At 47.5% G+C, this 20,409-nt stretch overlaps 1 protein-coding gene across 1 annotated transcript in view; it reads left to right on the top strand.

The window, feature by feature from the left end:
• Positions 1 to 924: 924 nt before the first annotated feature.
• igdcc3 (immunoglobulin superfamily, DCC subclass, member 3) overlaps positions 925 to 20,409 on the top strand; it is a 183,913-nt gene continuing 164,428 nt past the window's right edge. Inside the window, exons 1-2 of the mRNA XM_072470586.1 lie at positions 925 to 1,319; positions 11,005 to 11,310. Coding sequence (XP_072326687.1) covers positions 1,253 to 1,319; positions 11,005 to 11,310 — 373 coding nt within the window. The 5' untranslated portion in view covers positions 925 to 1,252. The remainder of the gene's footprint in view (positions 1,320 to 11,004; positions 11,311 to 20,409) is intronic.

The following is a 20,409-nucleotide window of genomic DNA, read 5'->3' as shown; positions in this document are numbered from 1 at the left end:
TTATAATCGTCCTATAAAATGAGCGATCTGAGTCCCAGTATAACTTGATTTAATGACGAGTGCCTATAAAATTCTCAGCCCTGCCACTCGGTGTGAAATTTCCACACAATTTAAATTTAACATTTGCCACTCCAGAGATAAAATTTGCGCTAATCACTTCAAGCCTCTTCGAACCTGTCTCATCTCTGCACAGCCGAGAGGCGCGGATTTGAAAGTTCACATCTAGCCCAGAGGTCACTTGCAGAGCAGAAAGAAAGGAGCGATTGCAGAAAGCTCGGGGTGTCACACCTCTTGTCAAGTATGTTACACGTGTGTTAATTTCAGTAGGGGGGTCATATATGTTCGGCGGTGTTTTCAAATTGTCCAATTCTGTCCCGCAAATCCCCTTGATGATTTTAACAGTTTCCCACTTGTCCTCTGGGTGATATAGGAACTGCAGTAAGCGTGCCAGATATTTACTCTGATCAGGCTGATGACCATAACTCATCCGCGGAGATACTGGCGAATGATGCGGTATGAGATGTATTAGTGTGTATAATGTAGAGAGTCTCTCTCACTCACACACACACACATGGGCAAGTACAAAAAACATTCAAAATAACCTAGCACCGCCTCTCCATTCAAATAAAAACCCCACTTGCGTTGATATGGCGCCTTTGATGGTCCACTTTCACATTCCAAAGCCCTCCACGCCCACCTTTCCATCCACAAGGCGTCCCTCTGCTGTGAAACACACATTGACAAGCCTTCAACTTTAAGCCTGGAATTGATAACTTTGTGCCCTTTCAGGGGGTCTAGGGCAAGGAGGGGAGGGGCTGAAAGCTGTTCCCGACCCTCCCCCAGGCTCTGACCCCCCCCCCCCCCCCCCCCCCACCCTCTCTGCTGCCGGTGAAGTTTCACTATCTTATTTGTTTGCAACAAAAGAGTGACCTGTGGAGCAAGGAAAGTGCAGAGGGGAAGCGCTCCGACAGGATGTGTGTGTGTGTTGAGTAGCTGTGGCCGGAGGCAGCAGCAATAAGGTGCCCCCCACCCCAGCCCCCTATGTTGGCCTCCTGAGAGAGTGGCTCTGTGTGTGTGAGCGAGAGGGAGCGGGGAGACGCTGACACACTGATAGATGAGTATTGGACACCACGCTGTAAGCAGGTCCAGCCTCTCTCCCCCTCCCACACACACACACACACACAGCCTGTGTGTCCTACACTATGACTGTCGCTGTGCTCCCGGCTGCAGGATTTTAAAGTGAGACGTGGGAATGGCGTTGTGCAGCTCGCCTTTGCCCCGCTGCTGTTTGCTGGGCTCCCTCCTGCTCGCACTGGGGGGTGAGTATCAATCAGCTTTCTTGCCCCCTTTTACAAAGTTGCAATGTTCCCCCCACCTTCGCATCCCAACCCCCCCCCCCCCCACCCAAAAAAACCACACACCCTCCACCTTTGTTTTGTCTGTCTGCAATCTCTCCCACTGGGGGGGCGAGAGTCTGGTCCGATTGCAGAGAGAGACCCCCCCCCCCCATCCCAAACCCCAATCCCGCTGCTCAGATACCGCCTCCGGGCTTCCAGACCGGAGACCCCCACATGCCCTCCCTCTCTCTGGGTTATTTGACAGATGGAGGATGCGAGTGTGTCGGGGGGGGGGGGGGCATTGCTGGTTTTCAGGTGGTGATCCCCCCCCCCCCATCCCAGAGACCGGGAAGGGGGGGGATCTCTGGGACCCTAGGGCAGGGCTGTGTGTGTGTGTCCCTGGGGGTTGCAGCGTCCAGCCTGGGATGGGATGGGGTAAAAATGGTCAAGGAGCCCCTCCCCCGCCGCACCCAACCCACTCGATAAAAAGGGGAGAGGGTCAGAAATCACTTTTTAAAAAAAAACCCAGCTCTGAAATCGTATCATCCGAGGGTCAGTGAAACCCTCGCACAAACTCTTTGTTTATCTGCTGTGACCCGGGACTTGATCCATGTGTCTGTGAAACACACACACACACACACACAGAGTGCATCCCAGAGGCACGTTTGCAAAAGGTGGTGGGGTGGAGGGGGGGGGGGGGGGGGGGGGGGGGGGGAGAGTTTATTCTTGTTTACCTGTGGGTTTGCAGGATTTGGCTGGAATGACTGTGTGCAAACAGCTCTTGAGCCCAGGGAAGCTCAGCAAAGTAACCGGTCGCTCTGGGGGCAGGTTATTTGGAGGGGGGCGGGGGGAGGACATGCAGCAATAATCTTTGTGATTAACACCATGAGAAAACTCTTTCAACCCCCCCCCCCTTTAACCCCTCCAGACCTCCCCAGAAACCCTCTCCAAAATATAAATGGACATAATTCACTCGTGCAGTCACGCCCCTTTCAACATGCATTACAGTTTTTCAAGTTGCTATGGATACATCTATATATATATGATGTGGAGATGTGGATATATATATATATAAATAGTTTAAATACACTAGCTCATCAGGGGCCGTGTCTGCACCTTTCCTGCACTCATTCCCATTCTGCTCAGCTTCCCTTGTCCTGGGCTGAACTGCTTCATCTCTTTCCAAATCCTTCTTTGTCCCGTCCCCGGGCACTGGGTGGCTCTGTTGCCGCTTCTGGAGCTGCCAGTCCCCGCAGGGTTTGGAGGCAGGAGCCGTGCGGAGGGGGGGAGGAGAGGAGAATTGCTCCGAAAGAAATGGAAAGCGGAGACGGCCAGAAGATTTTACTTCCGACCCCAAAAGAGGCAGAACTAATTTTTATTTAAGGTGGGCGGAGGGAAAGAGGTTACAGCACCCCCCTCCCCCCGGCCAGGGTGCAGGAAGCAGGGATGGGGTGGCACAGCAGCAGTCCCGCTGCAGTCCCGCAGGGGGACAGGCAGACGCGTGGCCGGGTTCACCTCTTTGTTACACCACATGCTGCTGAACTGGCTGGCGCTCCGGCTCAGCACTGCTCCTCATTCCCCTCCTCCTCCCAACATCACACTGTTCCCAACAACACTGTCTCACCCAACAAAAGTCCTGGCCTGAACTAATCCCACTCAAGTTGTAGCCCCCCCCCCCCCCCCCCCCACGTGAGCTTCAGCAGAGTCATCCACACTCACGAAACGTGAGCCCCCTCCCTTCCCTCCTTCTCTCTCCTGTCAGACTCTCTGGGGTAGCCCAGTATTTTTTGTTTCAGATCCGAGCATCCGCAGTAATTTGCTTCTAGCCTCCGCGATGCTAGCCCGCTGGATCTGGCCAGAGTGGCTTAGCCTCAGCAATTCAGCCCCGACAAATAACACATGGACGGCACGGTGGTTGGCACTGCTGTCTCACAGCGCCCGGGTGCAAGTCCGACCTTGGGTGACTGTGTGGAGTTTGCACGTCCACCCCCCCCCCAACCCCGTGTCTGCGTGGTTTTCTCCGAGTGCTCCGGTTTCCTCCCACAGTCCAGAGAAGTACAGGTTAGGTGGATTGGCCATACTAAATTGCCCCTTAGTGTCCAAAAAGGTCAGGTGGGGTTAAGGTGGCGGCATGGGCCTAGGTAGGGTGTTCTTTGAGAGGGTTCATAGAATCATAGATTTACAGTGCAGAGGGAGGCCATTCGGCCCATCGAGTCTGCACCAGCCCTTGGAAAGAGCACCCTACTTAAGCTCCCACCTCCACCCTATCCCCACAACCAAGTAACCCCATATAACTATTTTGGACACTAAGGGACAATTTAGCATGGCCAATCCACCTAACCTGCATATCTTTGGACTGTGGGAGGAAACCGCAGCACCCAGGAAGAAACCCACGTAGACACGGGGAGAACGTGCAGACTCCACACAGACAATGACCCAAGCCAGGAATCGAACCTGGGACCCTGGAGCGGTGGAGCAACAGTACTAACCACTATGTGACCATGCCGCCCATGGGTTGGTGCAGACTCGATGGGCCGAATGGCTTCCTTCTGCACTGTAGGGATTTTGAGGTGGTGCTCCCTGCCTCATGTTTGTTTGCACATGGGCGGCATGTGGCGCAGTGGGACTGCGGCGCTGAAGACCCGGGTTCGAATCCCGGCCCTGGGTCACTGTCCGTGTGGAGTTTGAATTCTCCCCATGTCTGTGTGGCCCAAAGATGTGCTGGTTAGGTGGCTTGGCCATGCTAAATTGCCCCTTAATTGGAAAAAGAAAAAAATAATTGGCTACTCTAAATTTTAAAAAGAAAAAAAAATGTTTGTTTGCACATTGTCAAACTGACTACATACCAAAAGCATGCCTGTAAAGCCACTTTGAAACATTCTGAGGTCGCGAATGGAGGATGCTATATAAATGCAGGCTTTTTGTTCACACAGTTCAATGGCTGGGCAGCCACCGAATGTGGCCCATGGGCGCTATTGCTAAATGTCAGTGAATGTGAATCGTCAATTGATCAAATTTGAGATTCCAGTTAACCAAGCGTTACCGCACATCACATGCAGGTCCCTCGTGCAAAAACCAGCAATAGGAGTGCACCACGACATCACAGGGACAAACAAAGAATATAATCGGCAAAACCAAAACTGGCAAATCCTGCTCACGCTCAGAGTCATAGAAACAGAGAATGTACAGTGCAGAAGGAGGCCATTCGGCCCATCAAGTCTGCACCGGCCCTTACAAAGTGCACCCTACTCAAGCCCACGTCTCTACCCTATCCCTGTAAACCAGTAACCCCCACTTAACCTTTTCTTTTTGGACTTTAAGGGCAATTGAGCATGGCCAATCCACCTAACCCGCACATCTTTGGACTGTGGGAGGAAACCGGAGCATCCGGAGGAAACCCACGCAGACACAGGGAGAACGTGCAGACTCCGCACAGACAGTGACCCAAGCCAGGAATCGAACCTGGAACCTGGGAACCAGGCAGCAACTGTTCTGGTTAAGGGTCCGCACTTGAAAAGTTCACTCCCCTGTTCTCTCCACAGATGCTGCCTGACCTGCTGGGTGTTCCTAGCATTTTCTGTTTTTGAAAATTTGGTTCAGATTTCTAGCATCTGGAGATTATTTGATTTAAGGGATATAATGCCTTTCTGCACAAGCACATCTGGCAGGGACAATGTCCTGCAGGAATGTACAGATTACACATAATCTATGCTGAAATCAGGGTTTTGGGTACATAATCCTGTTATAGATAATCATGAGTCCAATCCTACACCGGTTTGCATGAGAACTCTGCTTGTGAATGTGTGATTGAGACTGAAGAGGTTTCAAGATCATCCCAACTGCATGGGCCTTGTGGTCTGTGACATTAGCAGAATCCCTTAATTGATCTATCACTCTGCACTTTTCACCCAAGTATTTGTTACTGAAGGTGTTTTCTGTAGATTGTAACTTTCACACTCGCTGTCAACTCTTGCCTTTGGGCAGGAGGGGGATGGAAGGCTTCCCTGAGTTTTAGGAGATGTTCTGGTAAATTGAGCTGTGTTTCCTGAAGATTTTTCCAGGGAGGTGCAGTATCATAATTGTAGAGACTCACCTGGAATCAGAAATACGAGCTAAGCATTGCAACTGTTGCAAACGAGAGAGGATTCAAGAATATATCATCTCCACCTTGTTGTCAACGTCTCTTGGCTTTTTACATGTACCTTACTGCTGTGCCAGGGGCAGATGATTCTTGTGTAGCTGACAGCTTGATACTTTGTGAAAAGAAAAGGAAAATGGGGCAGAATTTTAGAAAGGAAGATGGGCTCATCTCTGTTGTGCAGATGCCTCATGTGTGTACTTCTGCATGTGACTCAAGCAGGGCCAATAATGCTGTGTTAATTTGTCCTGTGCACATCAGGGTGGTAGGGGCTGCCTGTGAATGAAGTTAGAACTATAGAACCATGGAAATGATACAGCACAAAAGGGGGCCATTCAGCCCTACTTGCCCATGCTGACCTAAATACACCCAGATGCCCTTTCAAATTCCTGCAGTTGGGGAGCTTAAAGTCTTGTGCGGGTGTATCTATGCGTGTCTGATATGGCTGATATTAATGCAGCGATACAGTGTTTACATTGGCTTTATCCATACTAAGCTATTTAACAGTAACAAGCATCACTTGAGTGTAAGTAGGTGTTAAAATATACTCCATAGGCTTAAAAACAGTTTTGTTTCCCAATTAAGGGGAAATTTTAGCGTGGACATTTTTGGGTTGTGGGGGTGAGACCCACGTAGACACGGGAAGAATGCGCAAACTCCACACAGACAATGACCCGGGGTCGATCCCGGGTCCTTGGTGCCGTGAGGTTAGCAGTGCTAACCACTGCGCCGCCCTGCCGCCCCCAAAATGCAGATTTATCTGGTTATGACGGGTCAAATCCAATTAGCTGAAATAATGTTGCTCATTCAAACATTTCAAAACCCTTACACCACAGACACTGTCAGTTGTATCCGAACCAATTTTTATTGTCACTGGCCAGAATAAAACAATGTGGTTCCTGTTCTCAAATGACATTTCTTTTTTTGTAAATATTTTTTATTCTCCTGTTTCACATTTTCTCCCAAATTTACACCCAACAATAAACAATAATCAGTAACGAATGTAATGTCAATCCTCATATCAATAACAACGATCCCATTCTCCCACCAAATCCCAGACATTAGCCCGCATATTAATATAAACAAATGACAAAAAGGAATCAGGAATCACCCATAGTCACCACTAACACATACAGTCCCCCCCCCCTAGTGTTCGATGTGATCCAATTCTTGAAAGTGCATAATGAATAACGCCCATGAATGGTAGAACCCCTCCATCCTTCCCCTCAGTTCAAATTTGACCTTTTCAGGCGTCAAGAATTCCAGCAGGTCCCCCCGCCATGCCAGGGCACAGGGTGGAGAGGTTGCTCTCCATCCCAACAGGATCCACCTTCGGGCGATCAACGAGGCAAAGGCTGCAACATCTGCCTCCGCACCCGTTTCCAACCCCGGCTTGTCCGACACACCGAATATGGCCTCCCGAGGGCCCGGGTCCAGTTTCACGTGCACCACTTTAGAGATCACCCTAAACACCTCGTTCCAGTATCCTCCAGTTTTGGACAAGATCAAAACATATGAACATGGTTTGCGGCCCCCACCCCCCGCAACGTTCATGAACACCTTCTAACCCCTCAAAGAACCGGCTCATCCTCGCCCTTGTCAGGTGCGCTCTCAAGTGAAATTTCTAATGTAAAAACAGTTTTTCAGGAGAAATGTGAAAGGATGAATCGTGAAATTAAAGAGACTGTACAGCAGCTGTTTCTAACACAGTGAATTTGATTGGGGCTTGGAAAGGATACTTTCTATTGATACTGAATGATGTGACCAGAGGGGGTTGTGTGTTCACTAACTTTACTGTCCAATTATTATTAGGCAAAGTATTACACTTCAGGTGCTGAGTGTCCTTGAATGGCGTTAATATCAGTTTCCCCATTCTGATACTCATTTAACACGGCGGTGAATAATTACCACCAGTATACCAAAAGATGGATTTTTTCCCCCCAATTAAGGGGCAATTTAGCGTGGCCAATGCACCTACCCTGCGCATTTTTGGGCTGTGGGGGTGAGACCCACCCAGATACGGGGAGAATATGAAAATCCACACGGACAGTGACCGGGGCCTGGGATTGAACCCGGGTCCTTGGCGCCATGAGGCAGCAGTGCTAACCACTGCGCCACCGTGCCAACCCCAAAATGCAGATTTATCTGGCTTAGACGGGTCAGATCCAATTAGCTCAAATAATGTTGCACATTCTAACATTTCAAAACCCTTACATCACATACACTGTCAGTCGTATCCAAACCATTTTTTATTGTCACTGGCCAGAATGCAACAATGTGGTTCCTGTTCTCAAGTGGCAATTCTAGTGAAATAGGCGGGTTAAACGCTGGGCCATCAGTGTGCTACATCGCAGAATCTTTCAGCACTGCTGCCCAATTAACTGCACACTTTGGAAAAGGAGTCGTGCAACATTTGGAAAATGACCATACAGAAAATCAAGTTTTTGTTTCAGTTGGCATCCTCTGCACAAAAATACCACTTGAAGCAGAAACCAGATGATGCAAACCCCAAACACGTAACAGAGGTTTTGAAAACTGAGACAGCACTAATGACGGCAAAGAGGAAACATAATGCAAGTTTCAAAACTCTAGATGAGGTGGGAATGTAGAACTAACCTGGAGGACAAAAGAGGATACTGGACCTCAGGTCATGTAACAAAATAGGAGTGAGTTTCGTTTTGCAGCATTGATATTTCTCCCAGGTTGATGAGCAAAGATTCCCTGAAGGAAGTTTAAAGAAGTGTATCCCAGGAGAAGCAGCCATGGACACAAATCATTTAGGGATCTTTCCCTCACCTAGGAGGTTAAAATGTTTATATATCAGTATCTCTTTATTGGCCTTGTTAACATAGATGTGGTCAATATCAATATGCTCAGTGCTTGCTGAAGTATGCAAATTAAATTAAACTCTTCTGCCCCCCCCCCCCCCCCCCAGTAGTAAGCCACAATCAGTTATATCGCGTACGGTTCTGGTTCATTGTTGCTTATCGTATTTGAACAATTTTAAGCTAAAATTGGAAGATGATGAAGATTAACTCAGATTATGCAGCATTAATACAATCTGCACAATTACCAGCAGTACACCGACTCAGTTGTCTTTACACCCTGTCTGAAAGTAGGACCTCGCTGTCAGATCCATCAGACTTTATTGTAGAAACCTCACTGTTTGATAAAGCTAGTTCTTGCCTTTCAGCACTGCAAGTGGAACGCCCGCTCTTACGTCAAAGGGATTTAAACATCAGGCATGCTGTAAATATTGAAAGCAGTCCCTGAGATTCCAATTACAACCAGTAGAATGTGGAGGCTGTTTTCTTTCTGAGGAATGTTGGACAGATTAGATTTTGCCTCGTTAATTGGAAGAGGAAGTTCTTTGTGCAGGCAGAAAGAATGCAAAAATGCTGCTTAAGGCCACCCCTTAGTTAACTGTCTGTTTAGAAGAGCTGATGTCATTGAACAACCTTGGCCACTGTGATCCAGGTACAGGGTATTTCTTGTCATCAAATGCTCCAGCACTTAATGCAGAGAAAGTTATTGCATAACTGTGTGATTGTACATCACTCTAGTTTTGATAGTGATGGATGTTTGTGATAGAATGATGAGTTTTTGACGTTTGTTGTCAAACATTCCCTTGAACGCATTATAATCAGTTTTTAAATATGCACTTTAAGTTTTCCGAGAAGGCTAGATTGTGTCCATTTCCAGACATACATGAGATTGTACTTTGTGGAGGCTGCTAGATTGTATGGATATATGATAGTGGCTGTGCAGGTTTGTTTGTGCACTTGTGACCCTGCATGTAAGACAATAAGGATTCATGCTACAACTTACATGTAGCCCGAGAACACCCAGCAGTGCTTGCACAGGTAAATATCAAGTTGTGCCCACGGTAGAGGTACAGAATCATGCTTACAACCGGTGCATGTACAAACATCAGCACTTAATGTTTTTTTAAAAATTTAGAGTATCCAATTCTTTTTTTCCCAATTAAGGGGCAATTTAGCATGGCCAATCCACCTAGCCTGCACATCTTTTGGGTTGTGGGGGCGAAACCCACACAAACACGGGGAGAATGTGCAAACTCCACACGGACAGTGACCCAGAGCCGGGATCGAAGCTGGGACCTCAGCGTCGGTGAGGCAGCAGGGCTAACCCAGTGCTCCACCGTGCTGCCCTATCAGCACTTAATGTTACCTGTTGCAGTCTCTTGTACAGTTAATGTCCTTTTCTGTGCCGATAACCATATACTCAGATGCTATCTGTGTGGTTACTCATGCACATTTGTAAAGCACACAGTTTGACTTATGCAGGTTTCATCTGATACATAAAGATACAATTGCATACCGTTACTTTTTCTAATTCATTTACAAGATGTGGGCATCGCTGATTAGGCCAGTATTTATTGCCCATCTCTAGTTGCCCTTCAGAAGGTGGTGGTGAGTTGCCTTCTTGTATCACTGCAGTCCTTGAGGTGTAGGTACACCCACTGTGCTGTTAGGAAGGGAGTTCCAGGATGTTGCCCCAGTGACAGTGAAGGAATGGCGATATATTTCCAAGTCGTGATGGTGAGTGACTTGGAGGGGAGCCTCCAGGTGGTGAGGTTCCCAGGTATCTGCTGCTCTCGTCCTTCTAGGTGGTAGTGATCGTGGATTTGGAAGGTGCTGTCTAAGGAACCTTGGTGAGTTACTACAGTACACCTTGTAGATGGTACACACGGCTGCCACTGTCTGTTGGTGGTGGAGGGTTTGAATGTTTGTTTAGTGCATGTATGGGTGGCACAGCGGTTAGCACTGCTGCCTCACGGCGCCGAGGACCCGGGTTTGATCCCGGCCTGGGGTCACTGTCCGTGAGAAGTTTGCACATTCTCCCCGTGTCTACATGGGTCTCAATCCCACAACCCTAAAATGTGCAGAGTAGATGGATTAGCCATGCTAAATTGCCCCTTAATTGGAAAATAAAATTCTAATTTTATTGCATGTGTAGTTGTTAATGTTTCAGCATGAGCAGTAGCCTTACCAATACACACTTCCTCGTAGTCTAGTTGCTGGCATGTATCCTCTATGTGGGTAAAAGCATCAGGGGAAAAAATGGAAACTATGAGTTGTGGCTCTTACAAGTAGAATTAGATTCAACCTTCCCAATAGCACAACTTGTAATTACCCTGCCAATGTGAGACTGAGTCATAAGTCTCTGGTTTGCTCATTATAATGGTTTGAGGTAATTAAACTCTATCAGAGGGACAGCGGGACTGTTGCAATTGGTTCTAACAACTTGAAATGCATCCAGATTGATGTGAACATGGATTCAAAGTTTGTATAGCGGCCAAAAGGCTTGATGTTATGACCATATAGACAGACCCCTTAATGGTCACGTCATGCTGGATTGCAAATATTATTGTGAACTTTGCTCTAAATCTTAAATTTAGAAAAGCTCAGTGCATTTATGCTTAATGTGCACTGTAATTGCAACTAAACACGGAAGAAATTAGAGAGAAGATGATGCTATTGTGTGTTTTGTTCCTTTTTATTTCAGAGTTAGGCCATTCCTCAGAGCTGACTTTCACCTTGGAACCCAGTGATGTTGTGGCAGTGGAGGCTCACCCTCTGAAACTGCACTGCCAAGTGGAAGGAATGCAGCCCATCAGCAAGTCATGGAGGAAGAATGGAGTCCTGTTGTCAAATAGTGAACACATCTCTCTGCTCGCCAATGGATCACTCTACATCACCAAGTTTCAGAAGCTGAGGGATGACGGCTCCTCTGATGAGGGTGAATATGACTGCACTGCCCAGAACCGCTTAGGGCTACTGGTCAGTCGGAAGGCAAAAGTGCAGGTCGCAAGTAAGTGAATCTGATGTTCTTCTGAGAAGGGAGAGCTCCGACAAAACCAGGTTGCATTTTGATAAGATAATTATAGAATCGTGGTTACATGAAGAAAGACACCTTTTGTCGCTCTCCTGGTGCTAGCTCCCTCACCAGAGGGAGGAGTGGATGGAATGCCACTCCAACGCCATGTCCTTGTGGACACTCTTTGTTTTTCATTCTTTCTCAAGTGTCTGTTCAAGTCCAGTGGGGAAGCTTTTATTTTGTATCAATAAGTTCTTCACCAACAGCAGTGTGCGCTTTGAATTCAGATGGTTGCTAATGACTGGGGCTAAAATAAAACGTCAGCATGGTGCCATAAATGCCATTCTCCCCACAATGATCAGCAAGCTGCTGTTGGTCACCAGTGAACCGCTCCAGAGGTGCTCTTGCAGTGAGTGTGCACAGAAACGAGGGGCTGAATGGCCTCCCTCTATAATGATTCTGTGATGGCACCCAATATAAGGCAAATGTCGGAATCGGCCTGATGGAGTGAAATGCTCTAATCAGGGGAACAGTATTCGGGACCGTGCCACGAAAGTTTATAGGATTTCATCCTCGTTCTGTAATAGAAGCAAAATATACATAACCATCTCTGCAGGCCATTGGGAAGGTTTTGCCTCTGATCAAAGCTGCTCCAGAAGCTGGCCACCATGTGGTGCCGGGAGATTGGCACGGCACCACTTGTGTTTGTAATTTTCCCTATAGTAAGTCCTCACCATGCCATGAGAGAAATTGGCAAAGGAGGTCAACTGTTTTTGCACAGAAAGGTAGAAAGTGTAGTTGGGGAGGAGGGGGGAGGAGGAGGAGGATGAGTTACCAGGAGGAAGCCACGCAATGTCAGTGGCTACAGAGAAACTTTGTAAAACAGGATTTGGAATGGGAGTGAGCTCCAGCAGATTCTCGGGGCTGATGAAGCGAGGTGCTCTGAAAGAAGAAGTTAAGAAAGCTCATAGTGAAGCTTACAAGAGATGAATAGTACCAGAGGGTTTTCTCTTAGCGGATGCATTGCAGAGCAGCCAGGAGAGAAGCTGCCAAGTTGGAATGTCTCAAGCTTCTGATCACAGTGGCTTCATTTATGGAGAGTGGTCCCTGGCTATTGCGAGCACTGGCACTTTTGAGTTTCATCATGTGGAATGGGGAATGAGGGGCTGGCACTTGCTCTGCTATCGCATTTGGCCTGCTGTTGATTTCGTGGACTATATTGTTATCACAATAGCACAGGCACTATTAAAGCTCCCCCCCCCCCCGCCCCGCAAACCACCCTCCACTGACACTAAAGTGTATAACTAATTAACTGAGAGACCAGCTCCCAAGCGGAGGGAAACCAGTCAAGCTGCTGATTATTTAAACCTGGCCTGGAATGAACAAGTCAGCCATTATAGAATTTACAGTGCAGAAGGAGGCCATTCGGCCCATCGAGTCTGCACCGGCTCTTTGGAAAGAGCACCCTACTCAAGTCCACACCTCCACCCTATCCCCATAATCCAGCAACCCCACCCAGCACTAAGGGCAATTTTGGACACAAAGGGCAATTTGGCTTGGCCAATCCACCTAACCTGCACATCTTTGGACTGTGGGAGGAAACCGGAGCACCCGGAGGAAACCCACGCACACACGGGGAGAACATGCAGACTCCGCACAGACAGTGACCCAGCGGGGAATCGAACCTGGGACCCTGGAGCTGTGAAGCAATTGTGCTAACCACCGTGCTGCCCATACAATGCTACCGTGCTGCCCACACGCAGGTCAGTGCACTGATCACTCTTTGCCCACTACTTCATTAGATTTATTGTGTAAGATTTGTGGAAACAAATTGACCTAACTGCATTTATTTGTAAGAGCTTAAGTACTTCAATTCCCTTGGACCTGTCTGGCCACATTGGGCTTCATATAACTGGAGACTTATCATATCTGGCTAGCAATCATTCAACTGGTGGCTGGCTCAGATACTAGGGCTACCTGGTGTGGGCCATCATTAGGTTAGAAATTATCACTGGGTGATTGCTTACTGCTTTCGTGAGCCGTGTGCTCAAAGTTCGAATTGGATTGTTGGGTTTGCTCCACTGTCTGTGTTGCTCCTTGGCACATTTCCCTCAAGGCTCTTCCTAAATTCCAATTCTCTTCCCACACTTAGTGGTGCACTAAGGCAGACTTGCATCTGTTTCCATTGTTGGTTATTCCTAGAACAGGTCACTGGACACTACTCCACATTGAGCGTGGCTTCCCTGGAGTCTCTCCTGCTCTTACCGCCAGCCATTGGTGTGTTGGAAGGATTTGCAGGTTGACATTCAGTATGTTTGGCCGCGTAATGAACCTACCTTCCTTGGCCATCAAGTTCTTAGTTGGGATTTGAACCTGAAGCTTCTGGATCAGAGGCAGGGCCGCTACCCACTGCCCCACAAGACCCCACTCTTTCTAGATTGCCAGCACAATATGTTGTTTAAAGATACTACTTTTGATCAATCCTCTCCAGTCATGCTAAACTGATTGCTCATATTTTATAAAGCTGCACTCTAACCATTGCAGAGAGGGCAGGTATTGACCATGACCCAAGCTGGGAATAGTACAATGAAGGTAGAGCCAGGAGCAGGCCAGAGAAAGCTCATCCATAGCCTAGCATAATGATCACCTCTTCATTTGGATATCTTCCTTTTTTTTAAACGTCTGCTGGCTTACTAAGCCACAGGCCTTGGCATTTCACCTGATCCTTAAATTTAAAAAAAAGAACTCAGTTGGCAATGCAACAATGGACTATTCTCAGGGTACAGCCGGGAAGCCTGGGAGCACACTGTTCAATTCAGCCACTGAGGGGCAGATTAGAAAAATACAGCCCGGCCTTGGAACAATACAATTTGATGGACCCTTCAATTTTCCCACGTTCTTGGGAATCCAGACTGCTATTCAACAATGCTGCACCCAGCTGCCTAGTTTTGATTAATTATGGCTACGCCAAGAAGGTCCTTGGGCTTCATGGAGGGATGCATTACTGCGCAAGCAAGCTGCAGTCTGAGGCTGCCCCATTCCACCACTTACTGTTTAATAAATTAAACACGAGGTCACAAAGAACTGTATCATGTTCAGCATTCTGGAGATAACATCTTAAACAATATCCAAAGAAGACCAAAGAGGTCGGCTCTTGCCCTGAGAACCCATGGGGAAAATAAATATGTAATTGAGATGCTGGCTCGCAGAAGTATTCAGAGGGAGAGAGAGAGAGATGGGCTTTGTGGGTGAACAATAGAGGGATGCCTTTGGAAAATTTCTGGGACGTGCAGAATCAGTTAGTCGACAGAACATGACTCTAAATTCCTGATGACATCTGGGCAAATTTCTACAAAGAAGGAATTTATTTTTTAAAATGATTGAATCTCAAACCTTTATTAGATCAGGAAGATACTGTGTGTTGATTGAAGCTAACATACATGGTTTATTAGTCTGGGCTAGGCTCGATAATGGACTAACAGATCCATGACAATTGTGGTTCAGTCGTGGCTCCTGGACCTAGACTTTGTGCTTCAAGTTTACAAAGTGAAGTGAAGACCTTTACTCAGATGACACTTGTTTTCTCACTGGGTTAAAGGCTGACTCCAGACCTGTGGAAGCCATGTTGCATTTTGTCCTTTGAATGAAATAGCTATCTCGAAAACCCATCTCTAAGTCTGTACAATGCCTTATGTATTCTGAGCCTATTTGTAATCTAATTCCCTTGGAATTGGTTGGACAATCCGCAACTTGTGTAATTTGATGAAACTGTCGGCTAGGTTTGTAAATCACAACGTGACCTCTGGAACACTCCCCTGATGAAGACCATTGATTGTATCACTCAATAAGGAGGATTTATCACTAGCAGGACGCACTGTCCTTCTGTCTGTCTCCACACAGGGCTGCATGTATTCTTATGGTGCTGCCGGTCTTCATCATCTCCTTTGTGTTCTGAGTTTGCAATGGACCACTTTCCAATGGATTTTGAACATATACTAAGCCCTTGTGACCATTTCTTGCAAACTCTTTCCATTCTTTTAGCATTAGTGTTGGTCGGTTCTGCTGGTTCCCATATCACCCATGTCCCTGTCCTCTGAAGGTGCACAGGAGGCAGAGGCAGAGTGGTATTGTTGCACAGTCTAGTAATGCAGAGACCCAGGGTAAAGCTCCAGGGACCCGGGTTCGAATCCCACCATGGCAGATGGCGAAATTTGACTTCAATGAAAATCTGGAATTAAAACTCTAATGGTGACCATGAAAATAATTGTTGATTGTCATTAAAAACCCAGCTGGTTCACTAATGTCCTTTAAGGAAGGAAATCTGCAGTCCTTACCTGGCCTGGCCTGCATATGACTCCAGTTCCACAGCAATGTGGTTGACTCTTTAATGCCCTCAGGTATAGCCAAGAAATGCTGAGCCACCCGCCAAGGCCACACTAATTTCCTGCACTAACGAGCTCAGCTTGTCGGTGCAGGAAGAGATCGGGCCGCCATTTAAAAACGGCACCCCAATCTCTCAACCCCCTCCCAACGCCTCAACTTACCAATTACTGTGTCTGAGCCCCATTGCACTCCACCACATAAGGGCAGGGCACCCGTGGCCTAATCCCCGGCATGGGCAACCTGACACATGGGCACCTTGGCACTGCCTTGTAATCCTGGTTTCCAGTGAAGAGATTAGATAATTTCTTCTACCTTTCGATATGCTCCAAATGGTTACGTTGCAGCGTTTTGACTGCACTACAAAGTGTGCGTCTTGAGATATTCCTAGATGATAAAGCCATATATAAACACAAGTAATATTTTCGTTATAACTTGTTACATAACAAAGCAAATATATAATTACAATATGAAGACCGAGGAGTACTTGGTGTTTGGGCCAATGTTTGGCCCTCACCCAATCACAGCAACAGCTTGCATTTATATAGCATCTTAAATGTAATAAGATATCCCAAGATGCTTGACAGGAGCATTATGAAGTAAAATTTGACACTGAACCACATAAGGAAATATCATGGGCAAATGGTCAAAGGCTTAGACAGAGCGGGTGGTGTTAAGGAGCATCTGAGAGGATGGGAGGAAGAGGGAGAAGTGGAGAGGCAGGGAGGTGTAAGGACGGAACCCCAGAGGTGAGGGTCCAGGCTGCTGAAAGCACGTCCCGCAATGGTGGAGCTGTTACAATCGGGGGGGTGCTCATGTGGCCTGAATTCAATGAGTGCAGAAGTCTCGAGGGGTTGTGGGGCTGGAGGAGATGACAGAGACATGGAGGGGTGAGGCCAAGTGGTGACAGAAAATAGAGACGAGAGCCTTAAACTTTAGGCGTAGCTCTGTCTGGAGTCAGTTTGTGTCAGTGAGCACAGGGGTGTTTGGTGCTTGTAGAATACCAAAACAGATCAAATGGTCATTCATCTCATTTGCGATTTGGGTGACCTTGTTGTGTTTTAAGAAATTAATTCAAGGGCTGTGTGTGGGCGTCGCTGGCTAGGTCAGCATTTATTGCCCATCCCTAATTGCCGTTGAGAAAGTGGTAGTGAACTGTGTGTGCGCGTGTCTGTGTGCGTCTGTGTGTGTACATGTCTGTGTGTGTGTGCATGTCTGTGTGTTTGTGTGTGTGCGAATACCTGTGTGCCTGTGTGTGTGCATGTCTGTGTGTATACGTGTCTGTGTGTGTGCATGTCTGTGTGTGTGCATGTCTGTGTGTTTGTGTGTGTGCGCGTATCTGTGTGCCTGTGTGTGTGCGCATACCAGTGTGCCTGTGTGTGTGCACATGTCTGTGTGTCTGTGTGTGTATACGTGTGTGTGTGTGCATGTCTGTGTGTGTGTGTGTGTGTGCGTGTCTGTGTGTGCGTGTCTGTATGTGTATACGTGCCTGTGTGTGCATGTCTGTGTGTTTGTGTGTGCGTGCGTGTGTGTGCGCGTGTGTGTGGGTGTGTCTGTGTGTATGCGTGTCTGTGTGTGTGCGTGACAGTGTGTGTGTATCTGTGTGCGCGTGTCTGTGTGTGTGCGTGTCTGTGTTTGTGTGCGTGTCTGTTTTTGTGTGTGTGCACATGCCTGTGTGTGTGCGTGTCTGTGTTTGTGTGCGTGTCTGTTTTTGTGTGTGTGCGCGTGCCTGTGTGTGTGCGTGTGTCTGTGTGCCTGTGTGCGTGCGTCTGTGTGTGTACATGTCTGTGTCTGTGTGTATGTCTGTGTGTTTGTGTGTGTGTGTGTGCATGTCTGTGTGTGTGCACGTGTCTGTGTGTGTGCATGTCTGTGTTTGTGTGCGTGTCTGTGTGTGCGTGTCTGTGTGTGTGCGAGTCTGTGTGTGTGTGCGTGTCTGTGTGTGTGCGTGTCTGTGTCTGTGCGTTTGTGCATGCAAACTGGCTCCCCCTTTTCTCTATGAAAACATCAGTCACTGCACCTGGGAGGGTGTGAGAAGTGCTATCTAAATGCAAGCTTTCACTTTTTAGTTGCTGATTAGCTTCACATTGTGTGCACATTAAGACATTTTTAAAAGGCAGAGATTATTTTACCTTGTCTCAAAACAATCTGAGTAAAATCACTGCACATGCCTGTCCTGCCAACGTTCTGTTGGAGCATTGCTGTCGGAGCCAGCGTTTGGCTGCTGGGCGACTATCAGGAATGCTGCGACACAGTGTACCACAGTGAGGTGAGACTTGGTGTTTGTACCTCACACTGAGCTCCTGCTTTTGAATGCGCTGCCCCAGGCAATTGACAAGGGAGGCCTGGCTTATCCTTAGAGCAAAGGGTGGGGGGGGGGTCAAAACTGTCGAGCAGATCGCCCCTTCCGAAGTACTGGTTCGGCAGGGAGGGAAACAGTGCTGAATTCCAACTCTGACAACATCTCATCGCCCGGGAACAGAGGCCCCAGAAGTGTAGAGAGCAGCAGATATGCTGAGAGATGAGCCTGGTTTCCAGGCAGAATTTGAGGCCCAAGTTGTCAACTTCTTCTGCCCACAACCCTGCGTTTTATAATTGTTCTGAAATCAGCTGCTGGGGTTGGGGTGAGGCGCAACTAATTTTCAACGAATCAGATACACCAACAACAGCATATTTATATTGTGCCTTTAACACAACAAAACATCCCAAAGTGCTTCACAAGAGCATTATCAAACATTGACACAGGGTCACGTACGGTGATATTAGGTCGCATGACCAAAATCTTGGCCAAAGAGGTAGGTGTTGAGGAGTGTCTTGAAGGAGGAAGGTGAGGTTAGAGGGATGGGGTAGGTTTAAGGAGGGAATTCCAGTACCTGGGGCCGAGGTAGCTGAATGCATGGCCGCCAATGGGGGAAGCAGTTATAATTGGGGATGACCAAGTGGACAGAATTGGAGAAACGCAGGTATTTCAGAGGATTGTGAGCTGGAGGAGGTTCCAAATATGAGGGGGGAGGGGGGGGGGGGGGGGGGGGGGGGAGGCCAGGCAGATATTTCAAAACAAGGATGTTTAAAGGGTCTCATTGTACAGAAGTGATGGGATTGTCACATGTGTGAATACAGATGTTCAGGTAGACCCAGGGCGCGGCTTGCAGCCATTCAAATGCAGGGGTTCAGATCATCAGGGACTGAAGATCGGATGTGCAAATACAAATAGCAGAACTTGGACGCAGAGGGTGACGAGTGTCAATTTTGTCCACACTAAGGGCAGATAGCATTAGAAAGGAAATGCAGAGAGTGTAAACCCCCTAAAGTGCTTTTACAATCTGTCGCCCCAGTAGGTCACTGAGGTGCTCAGTGTAAATGGAAAGCAGCTCACGAGAATATAATAAATATGTTGTGTCTGTTGCTTTAATCTCTGGGAAACCATCAATAATTCGGCGTGGCATGGAACATCCATTTTGCCGGGTGGGGGTTGGAGCATGCGGAGGGGGGGGGGAGAAGCACGTATTGTGCCACACGCCACGTGCTTTGTGCCCTGATTCTGGCAGGATTTGAGAGGGGTCTGGGTTTATCTGTGCTTGCAGCGAAACTGTAGCTGTAAAGAGAGAAATAGCTGCCTCTCGTAGCTGAGTACGCAGCAAGGGCAGTATGGCGACCCGAGTTCATTAGGCTTCGCGAATGAGATCGCTTCCAAGAAGCCGTTTATCCTTTCCACTGTTATCTCTTTGAAGCCTTTTTCTCCTCATTTAGAGGCCCTCATTACGTTTTCACAGTTTGTCCCTGGGAAGCTATTTATCATCTCAATGTCCTTACTGGAGTAACTGTGGTCCTTGTAGGTCATAAGAGCAGTCTCTGATATTGTTCTCTCACAATCCAGTCACTAAGCAACCACACTGTAGGGGGAACGAGTCTAATTATCACCTCAGAAGTGTCCTTCTGCTTAAACTGTCATTGAAAAGACCTGAAGTGGTACAATTTGCAGTTGGGTTTTTAAAGCCATTTGGGTTGAAATCTATCCATCGTTTGAAAGTATAATGCCGGCCAATATCTGCGTCTGTCCTTACAGTGGCACTGAGCATCTGGTTTATTCTTTTAGAAAAAAAGTTACTGAAAAAAGAGGACAAGGTGGCAGAAAGCAAAATGTTTAGACCAGCCCCCAAACAAGTGAAAGAGAAATCGTCCGTTTTTAGGGCTGTGACACCAATCTAAAATCCGGTCTATTCATATTCAAATGTTGCCATTCAGATGCAGAGAATAGGCTTCACTTTAACAGCACAAAGGCCCAAACTGCTGTCTCTCATGTAATCCTCACAGATATGGGTAATCTGTTCTCTGGCAAATAGTCTCGGCCACACTGTTGGAATGCATTCTGTTCGTTATTTTACTGTTTTTATGGAGTTTGGTGGGGTTGTCTCACTGTCCCGCATATTATTGTAATGTTGCACATTTGGACAAGTCACAAGAAGACAGCCAGATAGGTGAGAAAAGGCTATAAATCGGCCCGAGACTGAATGAGTCTCAATGCTGCACCGTGCTATAAATTAGAATTGGTCACATCCTGCGAGATTACAGCATTTAGCTGTTGAGGAATTACACCATTAGATTTAAGTGGAAAGGGCAATTCTACATCAGGTAGTGGCGACCTCATTATGTAGGCCCACAAAGGGGTGAAGAAAGGGTTAAGATGCCATCCTCCGTCTCTCTTACTCGTAGGAG

This window comes from Scyliorhinus torazame, chromosome 12 (genome assembly GCF_047496885.1).
Source record: "Scyliorhinus torazame isolate Kashiwa2021f chromosome 12, sScyTor2.1, whole genome shotgun sequence".
Lineage (NCBI taxonomy): Eukaryota > Metazoa > Chordata > Chondrichthyes > Carcharhiniformes > Scyliorhinidae > Scyliorhinus > Scyliorhinus torazame.
This window is presented reverse-complemented; position numbering and strand designations above follow the sequence as displayed.